Source organism: Schistosoma haematobium, chromosome 2, assembly GCF_000699445.3.
Source record: "Schistosoma haematobium chromosome 2, whole genome shotgun sequence".
Classification (NCBI taxonomy): domain Eukaryota; kingdom Metazoa; phylum Platyhelminthes; class Trematoda; order Strigeidida; family Schistosomatidae; genus Schistosoma; species Schistosoma haematobium.
Genome location: NC_067197.1, coordinates 15067635 through 15087163, shown reverse-complemented (window position 1 = coordinate 15087163; position 19529 = coordinate 15067635). Strand labels below are relative to the sequence as shown.

General features: G+C 33.4%; 1 protein-coding gene across 1 annotated transcript; it reads left to right on the top strand.

Moving 5' to 3' along the window:
• Positions 1-1891: 1891 nt before the first annotated feature.
• MS3_00010765 (uncharacterized protein) lies at positions 1892-19020 on the top strand (the record flags this gene model as incomplete). Its single annotated transcript, XM_012944359.3, has 10 exons — positions 1892-2002; positions 2641-2721; positions 4326-4423; positions 6096-6262; positions 7306-7436; positions 8631-8681; positions 9692-9751; positions 10461-10534; positions 11156-11231; positions 18976-19020. 10 exons carry the CDS (start codon positions 1892-1894, stop codon positions 19018-19020), a joined length of 894 nt encoding a protein of 297 aa, XP_012799813.3.
• Positions 19021-19529: the final 509 nt, after the last annotated feature.

Below are 19529 nucleotides of genomic sequence, written 5' to 3'. Positions count from 1 at the left end.
AATTATTATCTATAATCAAGATTCGTTGAAGAGGGTTTGTGACAAACACACAGAGTTTATGAGAACAGATCAAGGAAGAAAGTAATTTCCTTTCATTAGTGAATGCTACGCTTTTAGAAACTATTCGTTCTGACAAAATCCTTGTTGGTAATATTAATCTTCACACCGTTTTTCTCATTTATTGACATGGTATTCAAAGTAATTCAACCCAGGAAGGGAACATTATATAAATTGCTAAGCTACTACATGTATTTTAATTCCAATAAAATCCAACTAATGTTTATTTACATCAAATCGCAATGCGATTTTTTTCACACTGTTTCATTGTTCAATATTATCGTTATAGAAATACGACTTTTGCTTGTTCGACAGTAAGTACTCTTAATTCAGCAAACAATCAGACACGTAGGTATCAAGGTTTGACTTGGTAATTTCGAAAAAACTGAGCACTGGGTAGATTGTTATAAGCAAATTAATATATTTGTAATATCACAATGAGTGGAAAAATTGAACTTTTTGACGTTTCCTGACTCCGAGTAATCCACTTCTTCAGAGAATAAATAAACAAATCGAAATTAATCCACGTTTAAATAATACAACGTAACCACGAGAATATTATGTGATCAATCCTAAAACTGGTAAGAAGAACTGGATCCAGACTAATGCGAGCCTTAGTTTGAAAGTCAAAATCAGTTCATATTTATACTCTGAGTTCGATTCGATGTTAGATCATAGACATAAAATAAGAAAGTTTGATTCAAGGAAGAGTTTTCTTTTCGGCAAGTTCATTTTCCAAGCTGTTCAATCGCAAATATTAACTCATGTTTCACAATGACAATACTTACAATAAGGGCGATAATAAAATTCTGTAAAACACGATGAGAGTGAGGTGGAATAAACAAAGAAATTAAAACGTTATTTGTATCAAGGAAAGTAATCATAATTTTGTGGTTAAGAGCCCGAATATCCATCAAGTAGACAGATAGAGAAATAAGTTTGGCGGGTTGGTTAATCACTTCTCGATTTACTGGCTGAAATCATTTGTATCGGTTGTCTCACTTGGAGAATATGAATAGCGGCCATTCTGTGAATTCTTTCCCATATCTAAGTAATCGTCATTCATGATAACTTATTGTCCTAGTCTTACAAACTACCACTAATGTTAGTTCTGTACAAAACGTTTCCTCGTTATTGTCAGGTCATATGACTACCACTTTTCATTCATTGTTTATCAATACATAATCATTATTTATTAACATTTACTTTCAAAGAAATTTACACTCGATGACAGTGATCAGTTTCTTGTTCAACATGAGAAATATATTGAATCGGTATTTCGAAGAGTTTTATCCTGCTAATGTTCGTAAGTAACATTGTCAGTTTCCCTAAACAAATTGATTTCCAATTTTATCTGTGTTCAATCCAAACGTTTTCATTTCAATATTAGAGGTAAAGGAAGAACAAATAAACCAACCGGAATATAATTTACATAAATATCGATATATTCAACACATAAACTATTATCAATATTAGGATACATTCCAGATACATAATAGTCGACAACATATTATACACAATGGATTAAATAATCATTCGGATAAAAGATCACAAAACAAGCGTCACTTATTCACATCACAGTCATAGTTCTTCAGTGAATTTCTCTCTTATTTTTCACAACAATTCACTTTTGATATGTTATTTCAACAATCAAATCAAGTCTTACTAATGTACATGTATCTGGCTGATTTCAAACGGTATTTATTTTTTAATGAGAAAGGATAGATGAGTACCATTCTGTAATAAGTCATACGATACTCAATACGAATTAAAAATAAACGATGTTTCATTTGTTGGTCTTTTTATATCACTTCATTTATTGACTTCGACAAAAATGTCAGCGAAAAAGCCAACGAGTTGCATTGACGAAGTAAAAGAAAATTTCCGATGGACAATAGAAAAGCATCATAAATATTCTAGTATAAGTGAAAGTACACAAAATCAAGTGAGTCTACAATTTCGCTAAAAATCTGACTATTCATTGTTCTGTTTACCTATTTTGAGAAAGCACGATATTGGTCTGCTTACAGATAATCGTATTCAGATATGCAATATGTCGTCAGTGAGAACTTCATTTCAATGATAAAACTGGAGACAATTTTATTGTTTCTAATCATAAACTAATATAATTATGTCACCACGATACGCTTTAAGCAAATTATAGTAAACGTTTTTGCGTTCTACTCAGATGGACTACCATTTAGTGATGAAGCGATTTATTTGTTTCATAGATGACGGTTGTCTGTTTGATCACATGCATATCTGAATAATTCCTCCTCGAGGACTGTTTCTTTTGCATCGATTTGGCAATAGAACAATGAACGATTGTGTTCAGTGGGCCACATTTATTCCTCTAAAGTACTGATAGTTTATTTTGTAACATTTGTGTAATTACTTTGATCATGAGCAATATATCATTATGCATTGAATAGGTTCTCGAAATGTTCAAACAATTGAAAACGACCTTCATTAATTCATTGTCATCAAAGTCATGGTCCAGTGAAGATGAAAAGCAGAAATTCATCAACTTGGTTTGTCCTATTTTAACTGATCAATTGAACACTATTCCATTTGTTTGTTTAGGCTAATGAGTATCAGTTGTCCATAATTACTTCGAAAAGTTTGTCCGCAGCAGACAGAGACAGCCGAGATTTTATATTCAATGTGAGTTTCACAAATAATTTATTGGTTGTTGATTATTATCCTGGAACTATGGGTGAACTGAATTCGTTAAACAAAAAGAATCACTAGACGTCTTGAAAGAGATTTGCGTTGTACTACCACTCTGTCCACCACATGACTTGTCTTGATGTTAACCATTCATGACTAACGTAAATACAGTGAATGGAACAGAATAATATGCATTCGTTTCACTTCGCGATTTCTCATCAACTGCTTACAATCATACTTGTCATGAGATATAACATACTGCCCAACTATAAAACCAAGCACCTGAAATGATACAGACTATCAGCTCTATATATACACGTATATGTTGAGGGTGGTATATGAAGCAAACATATAGTAGACAGGGCAGTAATCACACATAATTCCGGAATCGATGAGAAGGAATGTGTAACAATTGTAGAAGATTCGAATAGCTCACAATAACTCCAAGAATGCTGCTGTTGTTGCTTAAATAGTTCGGAAATGAATGTTCTGGCTATTGAAGCTTGTTTAGTAAAATTTCTCAATTTAACTTAGGAGTAACTGATATACACCCGTCTCTTTCTGATAGAATACACTAGGTTCGAAAATAATATTACTCACTGCTGCAGTGAAGCTTCACGAAATTAGATTTTGTTCGTCAATTATTTCAGATGAATGAATAACGTCAATAACATGCTGGCTATCGGCTAAATAGACAGCGATCTCAATATTTAGGGTTGAGGTGTCTACTAGCCCCAGGGTTTTAGCAATGTGTTCTGAAATGCGATCATACATAGACCTCAGTTTTTAATTCCATCTATGTACTTTGTCGCAAATGTTTCAGCGCCCGCTTACCGACTACACTATCTAGATCACAACCCTGACATTTGCCTTCTTCATTTAATGGGAAGATAAATTATTCTTTGTCTCACGAATAAAACCATAATGGTTAAAGACATTCGCTCAAAAATACAAATGTACATTTTCCCATTTTGATGATGCTGTTGAAAATTTATTAAAACATACGTATATTTAGAATTAAAAAATAATGTTAAGAAGGACATATCATGCTACTTCAAAAACCAAATGTCAATTGGAAATTGTTCCTTGATCAAAACTGTAAAACGGATTCGATGTGGAACTACCAAGCCTTAACTAATTATAAAAAACCTTGTTAAAGAATGTTGTTCACCTGTAGAATCGTAAACGTGAAATTCACATCATTGCATATATTTCACTATAGTCTTCAATATCTGTGCTAATTGATACTTATATCATTCTACCTGTTTCATTTACTTACTATCCTGTTAAATACATTTGATTTTGAATGTCTCATTGAAAAGAAGTGGAGCGCTTTATGAAACAACATTCAGTCTCATGACAGCGTAACTGTGACACTCTTATTCTTCAAAAAGTGCCAATCTAATGGAAATAATTTAACGTATCTGAAGAGACCTGAACAACTGCTACGAGCAACAATGAATAAAGTATTTAGATGGGACATATTCACGAATATTTAAAGCAAAACATTTTAATGGTGACACATCTGGAAATTTCTTATATTGGTTTAATTGATGAATATTCTAAAAGTTCATGAAAATATCCATTTCCTGTTTTAGAATGAAATTTCCGAGGATGATTACTTAATGAATGTGTACTATTCCCAGAAAACCAAGTTCCTTAAATCAATTTACAAACCACTGGATACTGACGTGGAGTAATTTATTATTTTGAAGTATTTGTTTTACAAATTTCGAATAGGCAAATACACTGAATAAAACATATCTTCATGAAATTAATATACTTTCAAACAAATTCAGCTCTGAGCAGTAAAATACATCACATAATTAAGCTCCACACAAACAGACCCCTTGATAAGTTTAAACAGAGCAGGAACGAAAAGATTTTCAGAATTAAATATACTCATTATTCCACATCACGTTTTCCTATCAGCTACATACAACCGAGAATTCCAGTCAATAATAAAATTATTCACAAATGTTTAGTGTACTTGAGTTTATGAAGGCTGGATTATATTGGAAACGTAATAATGAGCAGAATAGAACACAGAATGTGTGACTAAGCATAGTTAAGATCGACTTGTATTTGTATGTTAGAAATTAATTATGTACAGTTGATTCGATTAACCGCACATAACTTCTTCTACCTTGATTGTGATCACTGGTAAACATAACACCTGTTCTGCACTACATCACCAATTTAGTTCTAATCCAGATTCTTCCGAATTCTACTGTTATTGAGATTTTTCATTCTGTGATATATTTCATAAGCCCTGATCGTCCGAGATTAATTGAATGATAAGCACACATATAAATAGTGCGAATAGGTTAAATTTCCGTCGTGTACCTCTTGAATTATGTGTGTAACTCCTGTTGATTTACTAAAAACAGACGTCATGTTATCGTAGCTCAAGAACTACAGTGAATCAATATACTATTAAATCACATTATTCCACTAGCGCTTTTATCATCTTGAACATTTCCATTACGATAAACTGTTCAACCTGTTTTCAGCCAGTAACATGCGTAGTACGTAGTATGCCCAATAAACAACGTTCAAAATATTCGTCCTCACTCCCGTCCATACTATAATTATTGCATGGAATTTATGAATGAATCACGTTCATCGTTTTGTAACGTATGAAGTCACTTTCCTTATAAACTCGTAATTCATACAGTCGACCAAAAGCAGAGCGCAGCGAATGTTCAATATAATCAAAGCAGATGATTCCATGTATACATTAAATTTAGCTAAGTCAAATTTTTTATTTCATTTATTATTTAACTTTAAAATAGCCGTTATTTTTACCATCTTTGAATCCCTATACATAATTCACTAGATTAACTTTCAAAGTATATGTTCTTAAGATGATAACTGATTCCGAATACTTGTCTCTTTAGTAACCCTAAATGAAGTATGCAATTAGTTTTCTAAAACTGTTTCAAGTTCCACTAGCATGCACTTTGATGACAGCCCGATTGAAAAGATGGTTTTAACACAACTTGATCAATTGGCTTTATACATCAAATAAGATGAAATAGAATGACATCGATCGCCTTTCAAGAATCAATCAATGATAAATAAGTATTTTACTCAGTCGCTGTCGATTGGCTTGGCAGTATCAAGTCTTTCTGATAGATATTTCAGCCCTCATTTCAAAGTTGTGCAACACCAATCTTCACTACATGCTAACGTTATTTTACCTCTTTTCTGAGGAAAAAATGTATACTGTGAATTGTGATTTGTAAAAGATCACAGTTGAATAAACGTACACGAATTTAGCTAAATCAAATTTTTTATTTCATTTATTATTTAACTTTATTTTTACCATCTAAGAGAGTCTTACATTTTTGTTCACATTTATTTAGACCTGACGCGTTCAGTTTTATGCCATACATATCTAGTTCGGTTGAAGATAAACTTATTAAGGTATCTGCCGGTCTCTTAAATCCACCATATCTCGAAGAAGGATATTCAATGTCTGAAAAATACGGAACTATCGGTTGGTTTATTGGTCGCCAGCTTATGTATGAAGGTAAATTTTACATAATGTTCATTTTGCCTAAATCAGATTAATGTCACAATTTGTTGTTTGAAACAGTTCGTGAAGTACTGAAATGTACCAATCTATTTTACATGCTTAATCAATAGTTGAAGCGAGTTGATGAAATAGGTAAGGGTACTTCCACCGAGATGCAATGTCTGCCTAGACTGCAATGTGTGAATCCTTAAACTGGATAATGTGTGATAATTTCTAATGACAGAAATTAGTGTGACTTTCATTATTTACTTATCTGCAATAAAATGACTTGACAGGACGACCACCATTTGTGTTTATTGTAACCGTACTTGCTTGCACAGAAATCTAATAGTCATCATTCTCAGTATAGTGTTGTCCGAATCATTGAGGTTTAATTGATATTATGAACCGATTAATGTCAGACCACCATTCAAAACCCTATGCCGATAAGTATCATGTGCCCCCTAGTGGTTAGTTTCGAAATTCCGGCTTTCAGGATGGTGATTGCACTCTGCTGAGGAGTCCCATAACAGGACTAAAGCGCCGTCCAGTGCTTCCATGTTTCCAATGGTAGACTAACTTAGATCGCTTCATGACCTCAATTAAAAGTCACCATTCTGATTGGTTTGAACATTGGCAGTGTAAAGACTTTCATAAATGACGTAAATAAAACTCGTAATGTAATAAAGATTGTTCGATACAATAAACTGCGTTTTCCATAAGAAATTCAGTGTCCCCTAACAAGCCGAAAGCTAATGATTAACAAGTTCATTATCAAATGATACGTAAGGCTCTCAGGAAAAACCCAATAAATCAAATTCCTTAGTCCAATTTTTTCATGATAATGATAGTGTAATAAAAGTCGTCGACACTTGCCACAAGTTGACATGAATCACAATTACCCATATGAAAATGTCATTATTTCTAAGACAGATGATATGCAAATCTTCTGAATAAAAATCATGACACCTGGTAGTTCGAAGTAAATAAAAGCTGCTTAAACCATTATCTACACTCTCAGAATAAACTCAAATGTTCAAATTATGCTTGCCTTGCAGTAAATAATAACAAGAATGCAGATGCACCTGAGACTTCTCAGGTCGCCTGTAATTCACCAGACGCAACAGTTTTTGAGGCTCAACTATGCTGCTTGCAGAAACAAGACGAATTCAAAGAAAACAACGAAAAGGTAAGCGGTCCTTTAAAAAGTTGCTTTTGTCAAGGTAAAGTTTCATGTTCAACGGCTATTGAAATATCAACCTTGGAGTTGATTTTCGAGTTGTCTAAACCGTTCTTCTTACAAAACATAGACAACTCTATGCGAATAAGTTTAAAAAACGCATTGTGCTCATCAGCTATACATGGTCTCAAAATAGCATATCACTCATTTGGCCAACATGCCGTTGCTGGATATAAACATCACTTACTATTTCTTATTAACTAACGAGTCTGTAGTTGTTCTTTTTTCCTTTGAAATAAAGATGTAACTAAATAGGATAACATTAGTGTTCAAAGTCGCATAAATTCAAACTGCTCAGCGGCCTATTACACTATATTTGCTGAGCATTCGGCAATACAATACAATTCTTGTCGATGCCAATTTTCTGTAAATTCAACAAAAAGATATTCGGCAACAAAGATCATTTAGATGAAGACCATTTTCCAGTAACCCATTGATATCATACAGATTTAAATGCATAACAAATTATTATTATTCGTTCTCAATAACCATAAGTTACCTGAAGCACGGCAACTTACAAACATTATGAAATAGTTACCATGGCGATATTTAATGCAGTAAGCTCGTCTTCGCACTTTGGCTGACGCGTTATAACGAAAGATTTACTGCAGAAGCAAGATAAATACAGCATAAAGTTTGTTACGATAGACAGTCATTTACGATATGTCATTTGAAATTAATCGATGTTATCTATTAAGGACAGTGGTTTCCACGTCGATCATTTCTCAATTACGTTATGATTATAGTTGAAGAGTTGGAAAACTCAAAATTGAGTGATTGAGCTCTGAGGAGCGAGAAAAAATTCGAAGTAAAAACTAATGGGGAATAAATATCTGTCGTGTTTGTTGTGTGTTGAGAACGTACCTTGTTGAATTTGTACATTTAAAGTAGTCTTGATAAGAGAATGAATGTTATAAGAGTAAGGAAGATTGTTTGACAACAAACGCTAATTACGTGTATAGACTATATTCATTTTAATTTTATATGCACCACGGAAATTTAGTTGTAAAAGTGGTGAGCAAACATTTTAGAGTTCCATTTAACACGTTGTAAAACTATATAATCCAAACACAGATTACCTGATATATTATCACAGTTCTCATAGCCACTATATGTGTTTACTTTGCTCCTCATATATACTAGGATTTGAGATCTTTGTCAGCTGATATTAATGGTCTCATGCTATCCTTTAAAGTAAGTGAATTTAGATAAGTTTGTATCAGTATTACTTGTCACTTAAACATAACATGTATTATCGTAAGTGTTGAATTTCACCGTTAAATTAGTAACATTTTCAATTCTCTGAATGATTTCTATATGAAATATTATAGTTGGTAATGTATGGATTTCATATCAAAGCGATGAATTAGACGGCGTTATTTCAACAGCAGTTTAGGCAGTGATTAGGTACAAGTATTTATAAATAGTTGTCTACGCAAGATACTCAACATACATTGGCCGGATACCATCAACAAAAGCCTTCTCTGGAGGAGAACAAACCAGCTTCCAGATGAAGAAGAAATTAGAGAAAGATGATGGAAATGGATTGGAAATGCATTACGGAGATCACCAAACTGCATCACGAAACAAGCGCTAACTTGACATCCTGAAAGGAAATGGAGAAGAGGAAGGCCGAGGAACACAATACGTCGGTAAATGAAAGCAGATATGAAAATGATGAATAACAGTTGGAAAGAGCTGGAAAAGATTGCCCAGGACAGGGTTCGATAGAGAATGCTGGTGAGCGGCCTATGCTCCACCACGAGGAGTAACAGGCGTAAGTAAGTAAGTATGTAAGTAAGTAAGTAAGTGGGCAGTAATTGGTTAGTGTATCGTTTGTATTCACACGTCAAGCAACAGATATAAATTGTTTTACAATTAAAACTCTATTTTATAGTGAACACCAAAGAACTGTTTTGATTCCAGAAAGAAGAAAAATACAGCGACTGAGTCATGCGCATTCACCCTATTTAGTAGGTTGAATTCACATGACATATCTTGGTTAATCAATAGGAGTCTACTATTTCAGAAATGATGAACTTACAAAGTCTCAATAAATAGACTGTGAATTTCCGGTTTTTCCCATTCTTGTAGAAGTCTGTATATAGAGATCTAGATAAAGGTCTGCTCCTAAGCAATGAGTGCGTGAAAATCCCTATTCATTGAATTGTTCAACCTTGCTAACTGACATACTTTTATTTCAGACATACACGGGTCATGGAGATTTGCAAGGAAAGAACTCGTTTTACACATCGTTTGCAGAGGTATGTTTCTAGATATCATAAATTTAACTTTTACAAAACGGATATATTACAAGCTCATTATTATGATGTAGGAATGTTACTTTCATTGTTCAGCGACTACATAACATCCAATTCAAAATGCATATAGAACAAATGTTTACTATGATAATTACGAGTGATTATAGAATAATTCATGTGTATTCCTCAATCTCTGAGATTAAAAGAAACCAATCATCAGAACCTACTTTTATTTTAATAAGAATGGAAACGTTTTTGTTGAACACTGACAATCTCGTGTTGAGACATTTGCCTCAGAAAAACCATTTCATAATGTCTTACATGTTTAATGATTTGAGAGTAGAGTTTTAACGATGAAATTTCGAAAAGTCAAGGAAAAAAACCCACAAATCAGCTAGTTGAAAATTCTTTGCTTACCACATTAACAGGATTGTATTACTCAAAACCAAGCTTTTTCTTACTCAAATCTATACTATATAATGAATAAATAGTATATGATTAGTGAATAGTACAATCGTATAATGCATTTTTACTTTTAAACTATTAGTTCTGTTATTGGAGTTATTCGTCCGAAACGCTATAGTCTAAGTTTCTTTTTAATATTCAGTGTACATTCTTCTAGTTTAAAGACATATTGCAATAAGTACTTATTATCTTCATTGAGTTCTCTGTTCATCATTTTCTTCTTTTCGTTTTTTCTTAATAAATGAAGATGATGTGTACTAGCTACTTCACAGACCTCATTCATACTAAATTACAGTCTCCCGACTCCGTCCATAAATTCAGGTAATTCATTTAGTCATTAATCTGTTCATCTCAATTAAGGTGTACTTTTCTCATCTCTTCAAAACGAAGTTTTCAATTTTCGAGAAAATTATTCAAAAATTCATATCTCTGAAGCATGATAACGTAAATACGATTAATGAATGACACGTATTTCATAGGATAGGTAAGCAGGACAGTCATCCGTACCATACAAACTCTAGTCCTCAAGCATTGAACAGATAGTAAAGAAGTGTAACTAGCCATTTTCTTGAAGAAAAATACCACACGTTAAACAAAATAATTTCTTGCAGTCATTACATTTCACTGATTGTCGTTTCATATTCAGAATATGGGTACATTTCACTCAATGTGGTTTGCCAACTGCATTATATAGTATTTCACCTTGTGATTCACTTTCCATTTCTTTCAACGTACATCTCAAATATCCACCCACCAAGCCTGTATTCTTTCCTGTGCATTAATGCAGATGTGAATATTCAATATCAAATCATCCATATCATATTTGCTTGAATGAATGAAATCAATAAGTATTCCATACATTTATTCATGAATGATTAGAATAGTCTACTATGATCCTATGACTTACTAAATACCTTTTTTTTCAACATTTCTCATTACCAGTGTGAATGATCTTCTGAAACACAGTCAGGAATTTGCCACTACACACCGATGTGCATCTGGTTCAAAAATGAATCCTGTGAACAAATGTGTTCTTTAGAGCAAAGCATAAATCATGCGTGTGCGTATGTGGAAATATCTGATGGAGTGTGTCCGCGATTTCTTTTTGATATAAACTGTCATAGTGTAGTTTTACATGTTTTCTTTTCACAACAATAAACCTCATTTTGTAACATGAATATGATATTGTTATGTTTTGATGGATTGATCTTGACAATTCAAATAGCTAAAATCAAATCATTTTAATCCAACAGAAGAAATAGTTTGAAATATTTTCTTTCTGAAAATCATTTCCATCACGCTCTAGATTAAATTCATTCTTGTACCGTTTGTATTAGATCTTCATCACTGTTTGGTTTCGACTAGTGGAAGTATTGAAAAAAATTCGCTCAGAATATGCACATTCCAAAAGAAACTGGTTCGTTTCAGTCTTTACCATCATCAACTTTAAGATTTAAAAACGTAGAAAGAAAACACTATAAAGCGTTTAACGAGGAAATAGTTATGAAGATGAGATAATCATATCGTGTAATGTAGTAGGATACTGCACAAAATTTATTGCAAGACTCCTTAAAGGGATCTGATATATTAATTCTGTATATGGAATTTGTGGTTCATGTGATTTGTTTAAGATGACTACAACATTTCAGAAAGTAGAAAATGGAAATTTTCCCCCGCAAAATGAGTGGCTTACTAACATAATAAAGATCAGTATATGGCTTACTAAGTAATAAGTGTTGATTAACTGATCAGACGGTTTTCGACCATATTCTATTTACTAACATATAACTCGGTCAAACGCACCACCCTATGCAAGTTTCGAAAAACTAAATGTCCTCTTCCCTTTGTCATGCTCCTCAGAATTATAAAAAATGTGAATTTAGTTGTGCTTCAAATATACAGAAAATGGTTTAAGTTCTATAGAGTTCCTACGGACGATCTACAGAAACCCTCTTCGAACCCATCCGCTACTTCAACACCTTGTGAATAGGCTTTCTGATATTCAATACAGTTATTTCAAGCGGTCTGTACTAAGTAGTTCTATTTGCAGATTCAATTAATTACTTTTATTGTGATATCTAGTTAATCGAAGCTTTAGTTGGAAGCTTCACACTTTTTCTAAATGTATTTCTTAAAACGTACAAAGCTAACATTTTAAAGAAACAAAAATATCTATATTTCCATAAATTATCAAGCCCGACTATTCTCTGTAGTATCCCGAAAAATCTATCACTCAGTCGATATGCACATACAAATATGCACCTGAACAAGTTGTTGAACTAATTCGGCATATGGAAATGTACTCAACAAGATGCGTAATATGTGAATTTAAACGATAGTAGAATCCATGATAGCATAACACACTGAACAGTGAGAGTATAATTAGAAGAATAATGAATCCATACGATGAAATGTATAGGACAATACTGAAACTCAGGATCCACAGAAAGTCAATTTTAGAAGTCCTACCGATTTTGAGCCAAATCTCACAAGGTGTGTAACCACCAATCAGAATTATCACAATCATGCTAACCTGCTAATCCAGACAGTATCAAATGATACAAGTAGCCTATCAGTCTAAGATACAAAAAGCCAAAATTGAGTTCCCTTCAATATATTAGATTTAAATTAATTCATCAATTGTATCATCAATGCATCGCTTGAAATATACTCGTGGATCTTTCAGTCAGTTTCACAGTAACCTCACCATCCAGTCCGCTTCAGTGCTTTTTATTTATTCCTGTGAGAGTGTCAAGGATACACAGTTTTCGATTATTCAGCTGTACGAAATTGCTTCCTTTATAACGGTTTCAAAGTCAATCAAACCATAGTCAATAATTAGACTAAGTGGTTGTACCATTACGGATCGTTTAATAGACTTAAACACAAGGTTTAGAAATGTAACTGAACAAATCTTTGATAAACTGTTGTATTTCACAGAACCGGTGAAAATAAAACTTCCTCATCTGCAAATAACATACGTAAAAGAGTTTTAGGTATACCTGTTCTGTGTTCCATCGAAATGTAGTTCATATGTGCTATGAAACCTTAAGTATGGGGTTAAATTTACATCACACGTTGGAGTAAATATTTGCATGTATTACAGAAACATCAAGTTAAAGAACTAGGAATTTGTCAGCGGTTATTTACACCTTTAAAATCCTCTGAGTAATGAGTCAACAGTTATCATTCACAATAGATGTTCCGATCATAAATAGTGATTTTGGTGATTATGTTTCAAAACTCATTTGTCTCTAACGTCAATCCCGGTGATCAGGCATTGGTGACACCATGATTTATGGTCACCTACCTACTGGAGTCTGAAGAGTGTCTCAAACTAGTCTGAGATATTAGAATCTACATTTAAAGTAAGAAGTTAAGGTAAGGATTACAGTAACTTCCAACTTTGTTTATTCGTGAACGAAGGACACACACAGAAGGTTAACACCCAAATACACAGTTCTAGCATTCGTATTCTCCACATTAAATTCTTCTGAAGCAGATGCCATAACTAAACTCTATCAATAAAAATACAAGTCGTTAGAAAAAATGAAAAACTTTGTAAGAATAGTAAGACAGCTGATATCCCAAACAAATATTCGAACAAAAAAGATAATTGGAACTTCAAGAAACAAACTTCTGAAATTAATGGTAATAATTAAGAACACCTGATAGGAAATTTATCAATATAGATCTGTTGACTAAAACTATTGGTGCAGCTCATTCTGAGAAACTCACCAGCATAATAACACCAATCTTTTCGAGTTGCTCAACTTCTTATTTAACTGTTGAGAGGACAGTATATGGTACACCTCTTTTTGTTCAAAACACTAAATTTGCTTCAAATGTAAGGATAACCGCAATTTTCAACCTTGTGCATTCTCCAACATCATCGTGAAATACTGTTTTGTGTCGGTTTAGTAATATATTCACCAAGTATTTTGTCGTAATTTCTCTTTGCCGCAATATAGCTAAAGATCAGGTTGATTGGATGATCTTCAAACCTCAGTATTTTTATCCAACCAAGTTTCAATAAGTCCAGTTGTAAGTGCTCTGTGAAATATGATATACTTTTCTCCTTTATTTCCTTTACAGCAACTTCCAAATGTATTTCCCCGATAGTACCTAACTTTCTACTTGAAAAACTGTAAAATGACTACTTTATGGAGTAGATTGGAGACCTCCTCCTGATATGTGCTATATCTGATTCCGTGTCAAGATAAATGAGAGCATGATATCCAGTAATCTAAGGCGAAACAAATGTTCTGAGGCTATATGAACCAGTCCGATCAAGGGCAGTTGTTACTTTGACAGAGGAGGCATTTTCTTATTGAACTGTGACTTTCCTTATTTACGTTCTTGAAACTTATAGCATAATATAGCATAATATCTTTAAGTACCAACCACCACATAATCAATATGAAGATGAGGGCTTACTGCCATCATTGCGAAAATCATACGTACGAGAAACTTGACTATAAAAGCGTGCTAGAATCGCTCGCTGTTTTCAACGATCCAGACAACAGGTTTCAGATTAACCAATCTTTTTTATTCGCTGGTCACTTTTTGTCATTCAATACTGGGGAATGTCCAGGTTCGGTAAAAATTATTTTTTAGATATCAGGGTCTTCCATTGCTTGTAGCCTCTAAATAAATTCAAGTCACTCAAACTAAGCTTCTGTCAAAGATAGTAGGCTGAACCCCTGATATTTTCAGTTCACAATTTCCTTATTTTTTACCCGGTCATCTCTTGGTTCTTTAGTCATCCTCAAACACTAAGAGAGGATTTTAAAAAAGGGGTGCTATCCCACGAACATTTAACACAGTTTGAATGGTCTTGTAGAAACCAAAGTCACGTGAATTCTTTGAAAGAATAAAATAGCCATAGCGTTCACAGTCTGTTGCGCCTAACTTTCGTAATAGTGAGATGGTGGAGATTTGTAATAGTATTCTTAATAATATTCTGACTCTTGTGATCTCATCTAATATGCCGAGGTCATAGTTGGACAGGTCTCCAAACATTTTGAGCCATGAGGCAAAAGTAACACCAGCTAAACTATCAAGGTGTAATTCATGAATGGCATTGATGAGTGAATCAGGTTGATAGTCCTAGCTCACTGAATGTCGGGTCTCGCTGGGTTTAACCCATATTCCAGCCCGCTCAAATCATTTCTCCTGACTCTCCAGGTAGGCTTTTAAATGTTTCAAATACATATTCATCATGGTTTTCCCGTTGCCCATTAATAAGCACTCCAATTACATGTTTATTGCAGACTTTCTAGCTGCTATCTATAAACGGAGACTATTTCTACACTTGAACCAAGCTAATAAGGAAAAAGAGTAATACAAGAGAAAAAGATCTACAAGGTTAATTTACCTAAGGGAAATTGAATGTACTTGTGGGATTCCATATGACCCTGATGTTATGTAAACTTCTGTGAACGTAATCATTATAGTTCAATATGAGAATTACTCAATCAAAATTTTATACATAAGTTTTCAGTTTTTTTCGATTTTTAGACTAGTTATTTTAGATAACTTCAGACAGCCATAATCAGTACTGAGAACTATTGACTTTTGGTAAACACTATTACAACTGTTCTGACTGATTTGTTAAAGAACATCATCTCTGAATATCACTTCCAAGGTTTAGATCGATGCATTTCATGAGTCTTATAAACATCAACTTTTAAAACAGAATATTCTCATGTGGGACACTATACTGTTGAGGTCATTCAATAGTGAAAAATATACATGGTAATATATGGGAAATGTGGTAAACCTGTTCATCAATTCTGCCTGTTGGTGATAATTAAAGAGAAGCTCCAGATCCAACAAATGGGTTCTTTATCAAACTCCAAATCCAAACGAAGGAATTATCTGGATAACGGTACTACCATCATTATCAACGAGACTATAATTTATGGACGAACTGATCAGGTATAAGAAAACAGGTCTTGGATTTTGGGACGAAATCCATTCATTATAATTGATATCAGTACATGGTGAAAACGCTAAATTTCATTCCTAACCATAACCATCAACTATAAATCAAAATTCTAACTCCTCACACCGGTTTATAACCTTCATTTGGTCCTAGTAATTAGTTGAACACTCTCAAGATCACTCTCGCATTGCTCAAGGGTTATCCATAAAGTATAATCTCACAGTACACAATACGTGTAAAATATATACGAACCAGAATTCGTGAATTGTCTGCAGCATCAAAAACGTTGGTATAAATATCTGAAAGAAGAATGATATCTGAAACATTCATGTAAATATTGATTAGAAAAAATAGAATAATTAAAGTAACAGCCCGTACATTTGTCTGACTTCACAATGACTGTCAACAGTCAAAGTAGAGAAGAAAAATGAAAGAAGTTTAAACAAAAATTGGAATTAACTATTTGAAGACACCTAGTTGTCATTAAACTGATGCAACAGATTCACGTAAACAATTAGTAAACACACGACGATTATTGTGTTATCCACATCACATGCTAAATATGATTGAGCTTGAAATTAGTTACTGAAACTTATTAAGTAGTATGATGAGAAAGCTAAATAGTCTGATAGGGATGAAGTAGTATTCGATTACAAATAGATTTAGCAATTGGTAGACATACTACAATGACTACCTTTGATATGGTGGAGAAGATTTGTAGCTCAGGTGGATCATTTTGATGGAGATTTGTTCTCTGAGCTGGATTGTTTGGTTTTGAAACGCATATGGAGAAATTTGAACATTTCACTTCTATCTTAAGTTTGTGCTGATGATGTCGTTCAGAAGAACGATGAAAGCTCCACAACCAAACCATCCGGCTCAGAGAACAAAACTTCATCACAATGACTACCTAGTCTTCCTGATGTTCAGGAAGATAGCCATTTAAAACCGTATGTACATTTGAGTTCATGAAACTGCAACTTGACTAAAAAGACAATTTATAGGTGCCTACCCCCTTCAAGTGCAGCGTATGCGCACAACAAATACAACTAGGAATGTCAAACCGCCAAATGGAACACATTAAACGGATATTCATATGAGATTTTTAATTGACTGAGACGACCAGCAAGATGACTTGCACTTATATGTCGTTTTTTGCAAAATATTATCTTGAAGTCAGCAACGTGTTAATGACAGCTAAATAAAGAATTACATATGTTATTAAGCATATTTCAAACAATCTTCTTCACTGACGTCTCAGTAGTATACATATTCTGATCGCTTATCGCGTACTAAACTCAGTATGCATTGTGAATAAGATTATCGGTATAGGGGTTGTGGAGATTATTAGGTTTTTGATTGAGATCATGAACCGATTGATGTTAAACCACCGTTGGAAACCTGGAAGCACTTGACGGCCATTTCGTCCTATTTTGGGATTCCGCAGCAATGGTTTTAGGAAAACAACCGTCTGAAAATAGCACACATCCTTAACGTAGTTATTTTTAGTTACTACATTGCCGAACAAAAATACGTTTCAAGTTTACCAAATTCAATAAGTCAGAACGTCTGCACTAACACATCTCAGTCCTATCCATTTCTAAAAATATACAAGATTACTATTCACCATAAGTATGTGCATAAATTTGGCAGATAAGATAGTGAGTTTCCGCCTATAACGATCAAAACTTGCTGTTTGGTAATAAAGTCTAATGTTTATGATCATTAATAATAACATTATTGCTACTTTTTATCCTACTTTAAGTGAAAGAAATTCATAGATTGTAACAAATATAACATCAGTCTTCGTAGTACGATAAATTTCATGTAATATTTGTTAACACATACATCGACAACATCTAGAGAATTTTCGTCATATTTCACCAAACATATCTTGAGAATAGGAAGAACGTATAAGTTAAATTTCTAGACCTTACCAAACATTATTTGTGGAAGAATTGAATAGACGACAACTCACATGTAGCTCTTTGTATTATTTGTTTTTATAAAACCCATTATATTGTGTGGTAAAAACATATGAATGAAACCAGCTAGTAAACATGGTTTACATATCTTTTTCTTTGAAATGGATTGTTTTGATTTTTCAAATTATGATCATAATGTCATCAATCATCAACAAAAAATTAAAAATCATAATAATTTGATCAAATGTAGTAAACCTGTTTATTCAGTATAGTTAAGGTTCTAAAAGCAATTGAAAAGTGTACAATCCATCACAAATCATCTGCAGCATAACACGTCCAATGTGAAAGGGATGTTTATATACATTGATCAGATATATATTTTTTTTCACAGATTGAAATCATAAGTCAGTTGAAGCTAGACCACCATGGAAAACCTGGGAGCACTGGACGGCCGTTTCGTCCTAGTATGGGACTCCTCAGCAGTGCGCACCCACGATCCCGCACCACACGGGGTCCGAACCCAGGACCTACTGGCTTCGCGCGCGAGCACTTAACCATTAGACCACTGAGCCGGCATCTAACGGTGTTAATGTCTAACTTCAACCAATATGTCACTAATATATGGATGGATCTACTGCAATCTGTTCTGTAGATTAACATAGTTGTTATAATGATAGATCAGTTAAAATAGATCATTCGTAAACAAGCATTCTGTTCGATTGAAAATCTTTTTTTCAAATAATGAGTGAATAAGACACTGTAATATGTTTCACATTCCTGGGTTACTCAATATGTTTGTACATTACACATTATTCACTGACAGTGAGGATGATTGGAAAAATTGTACAAATATCATGGTCCCCAAAAATGTATTATTACTATTATTTTAGGGAGATTTGATGAATATGCAAAAATGGCCGTGCAGTAAATGTTAACCCAAAAATCCATTTGCCTTATTTAGTTCTGTTATTCACCAACGCGATTTAAGTCGATAATTGTTTACTAGGATAGTCAGGATGTATATTTCGACAGCAATCACTCAATAACCATTATTCTTCCGATCTAACTGGGCCACTAAAAGACTTTTCGCACAAAATAAGTCGATATATCTGGCATTAATTTGAATTCGGAACAAAGTTTTCACTTTTATGTTTCATGAATATAGACAATCTCTAAGATATTTTTCAAAGTAAGATCATTGTAAATGTCACTTTTCATCCAAGTATAAATTAATAGATGCTTCTTTAATAGCATAATCTTGAATCAATTATCCTACTGAACACTAAGTAGGCGATGATAAGATTCGAAATAGCAAATCCGCTTACGATATTTACGTTGTATATCATTTGTTATTGTTTTGGTTCACTAAAGGGAAAGGAGAATGTTTGATTGATGATTCGATTAAGAGATAGAAATGTAAGTCTTAGTTTATGTTTATAGTTTT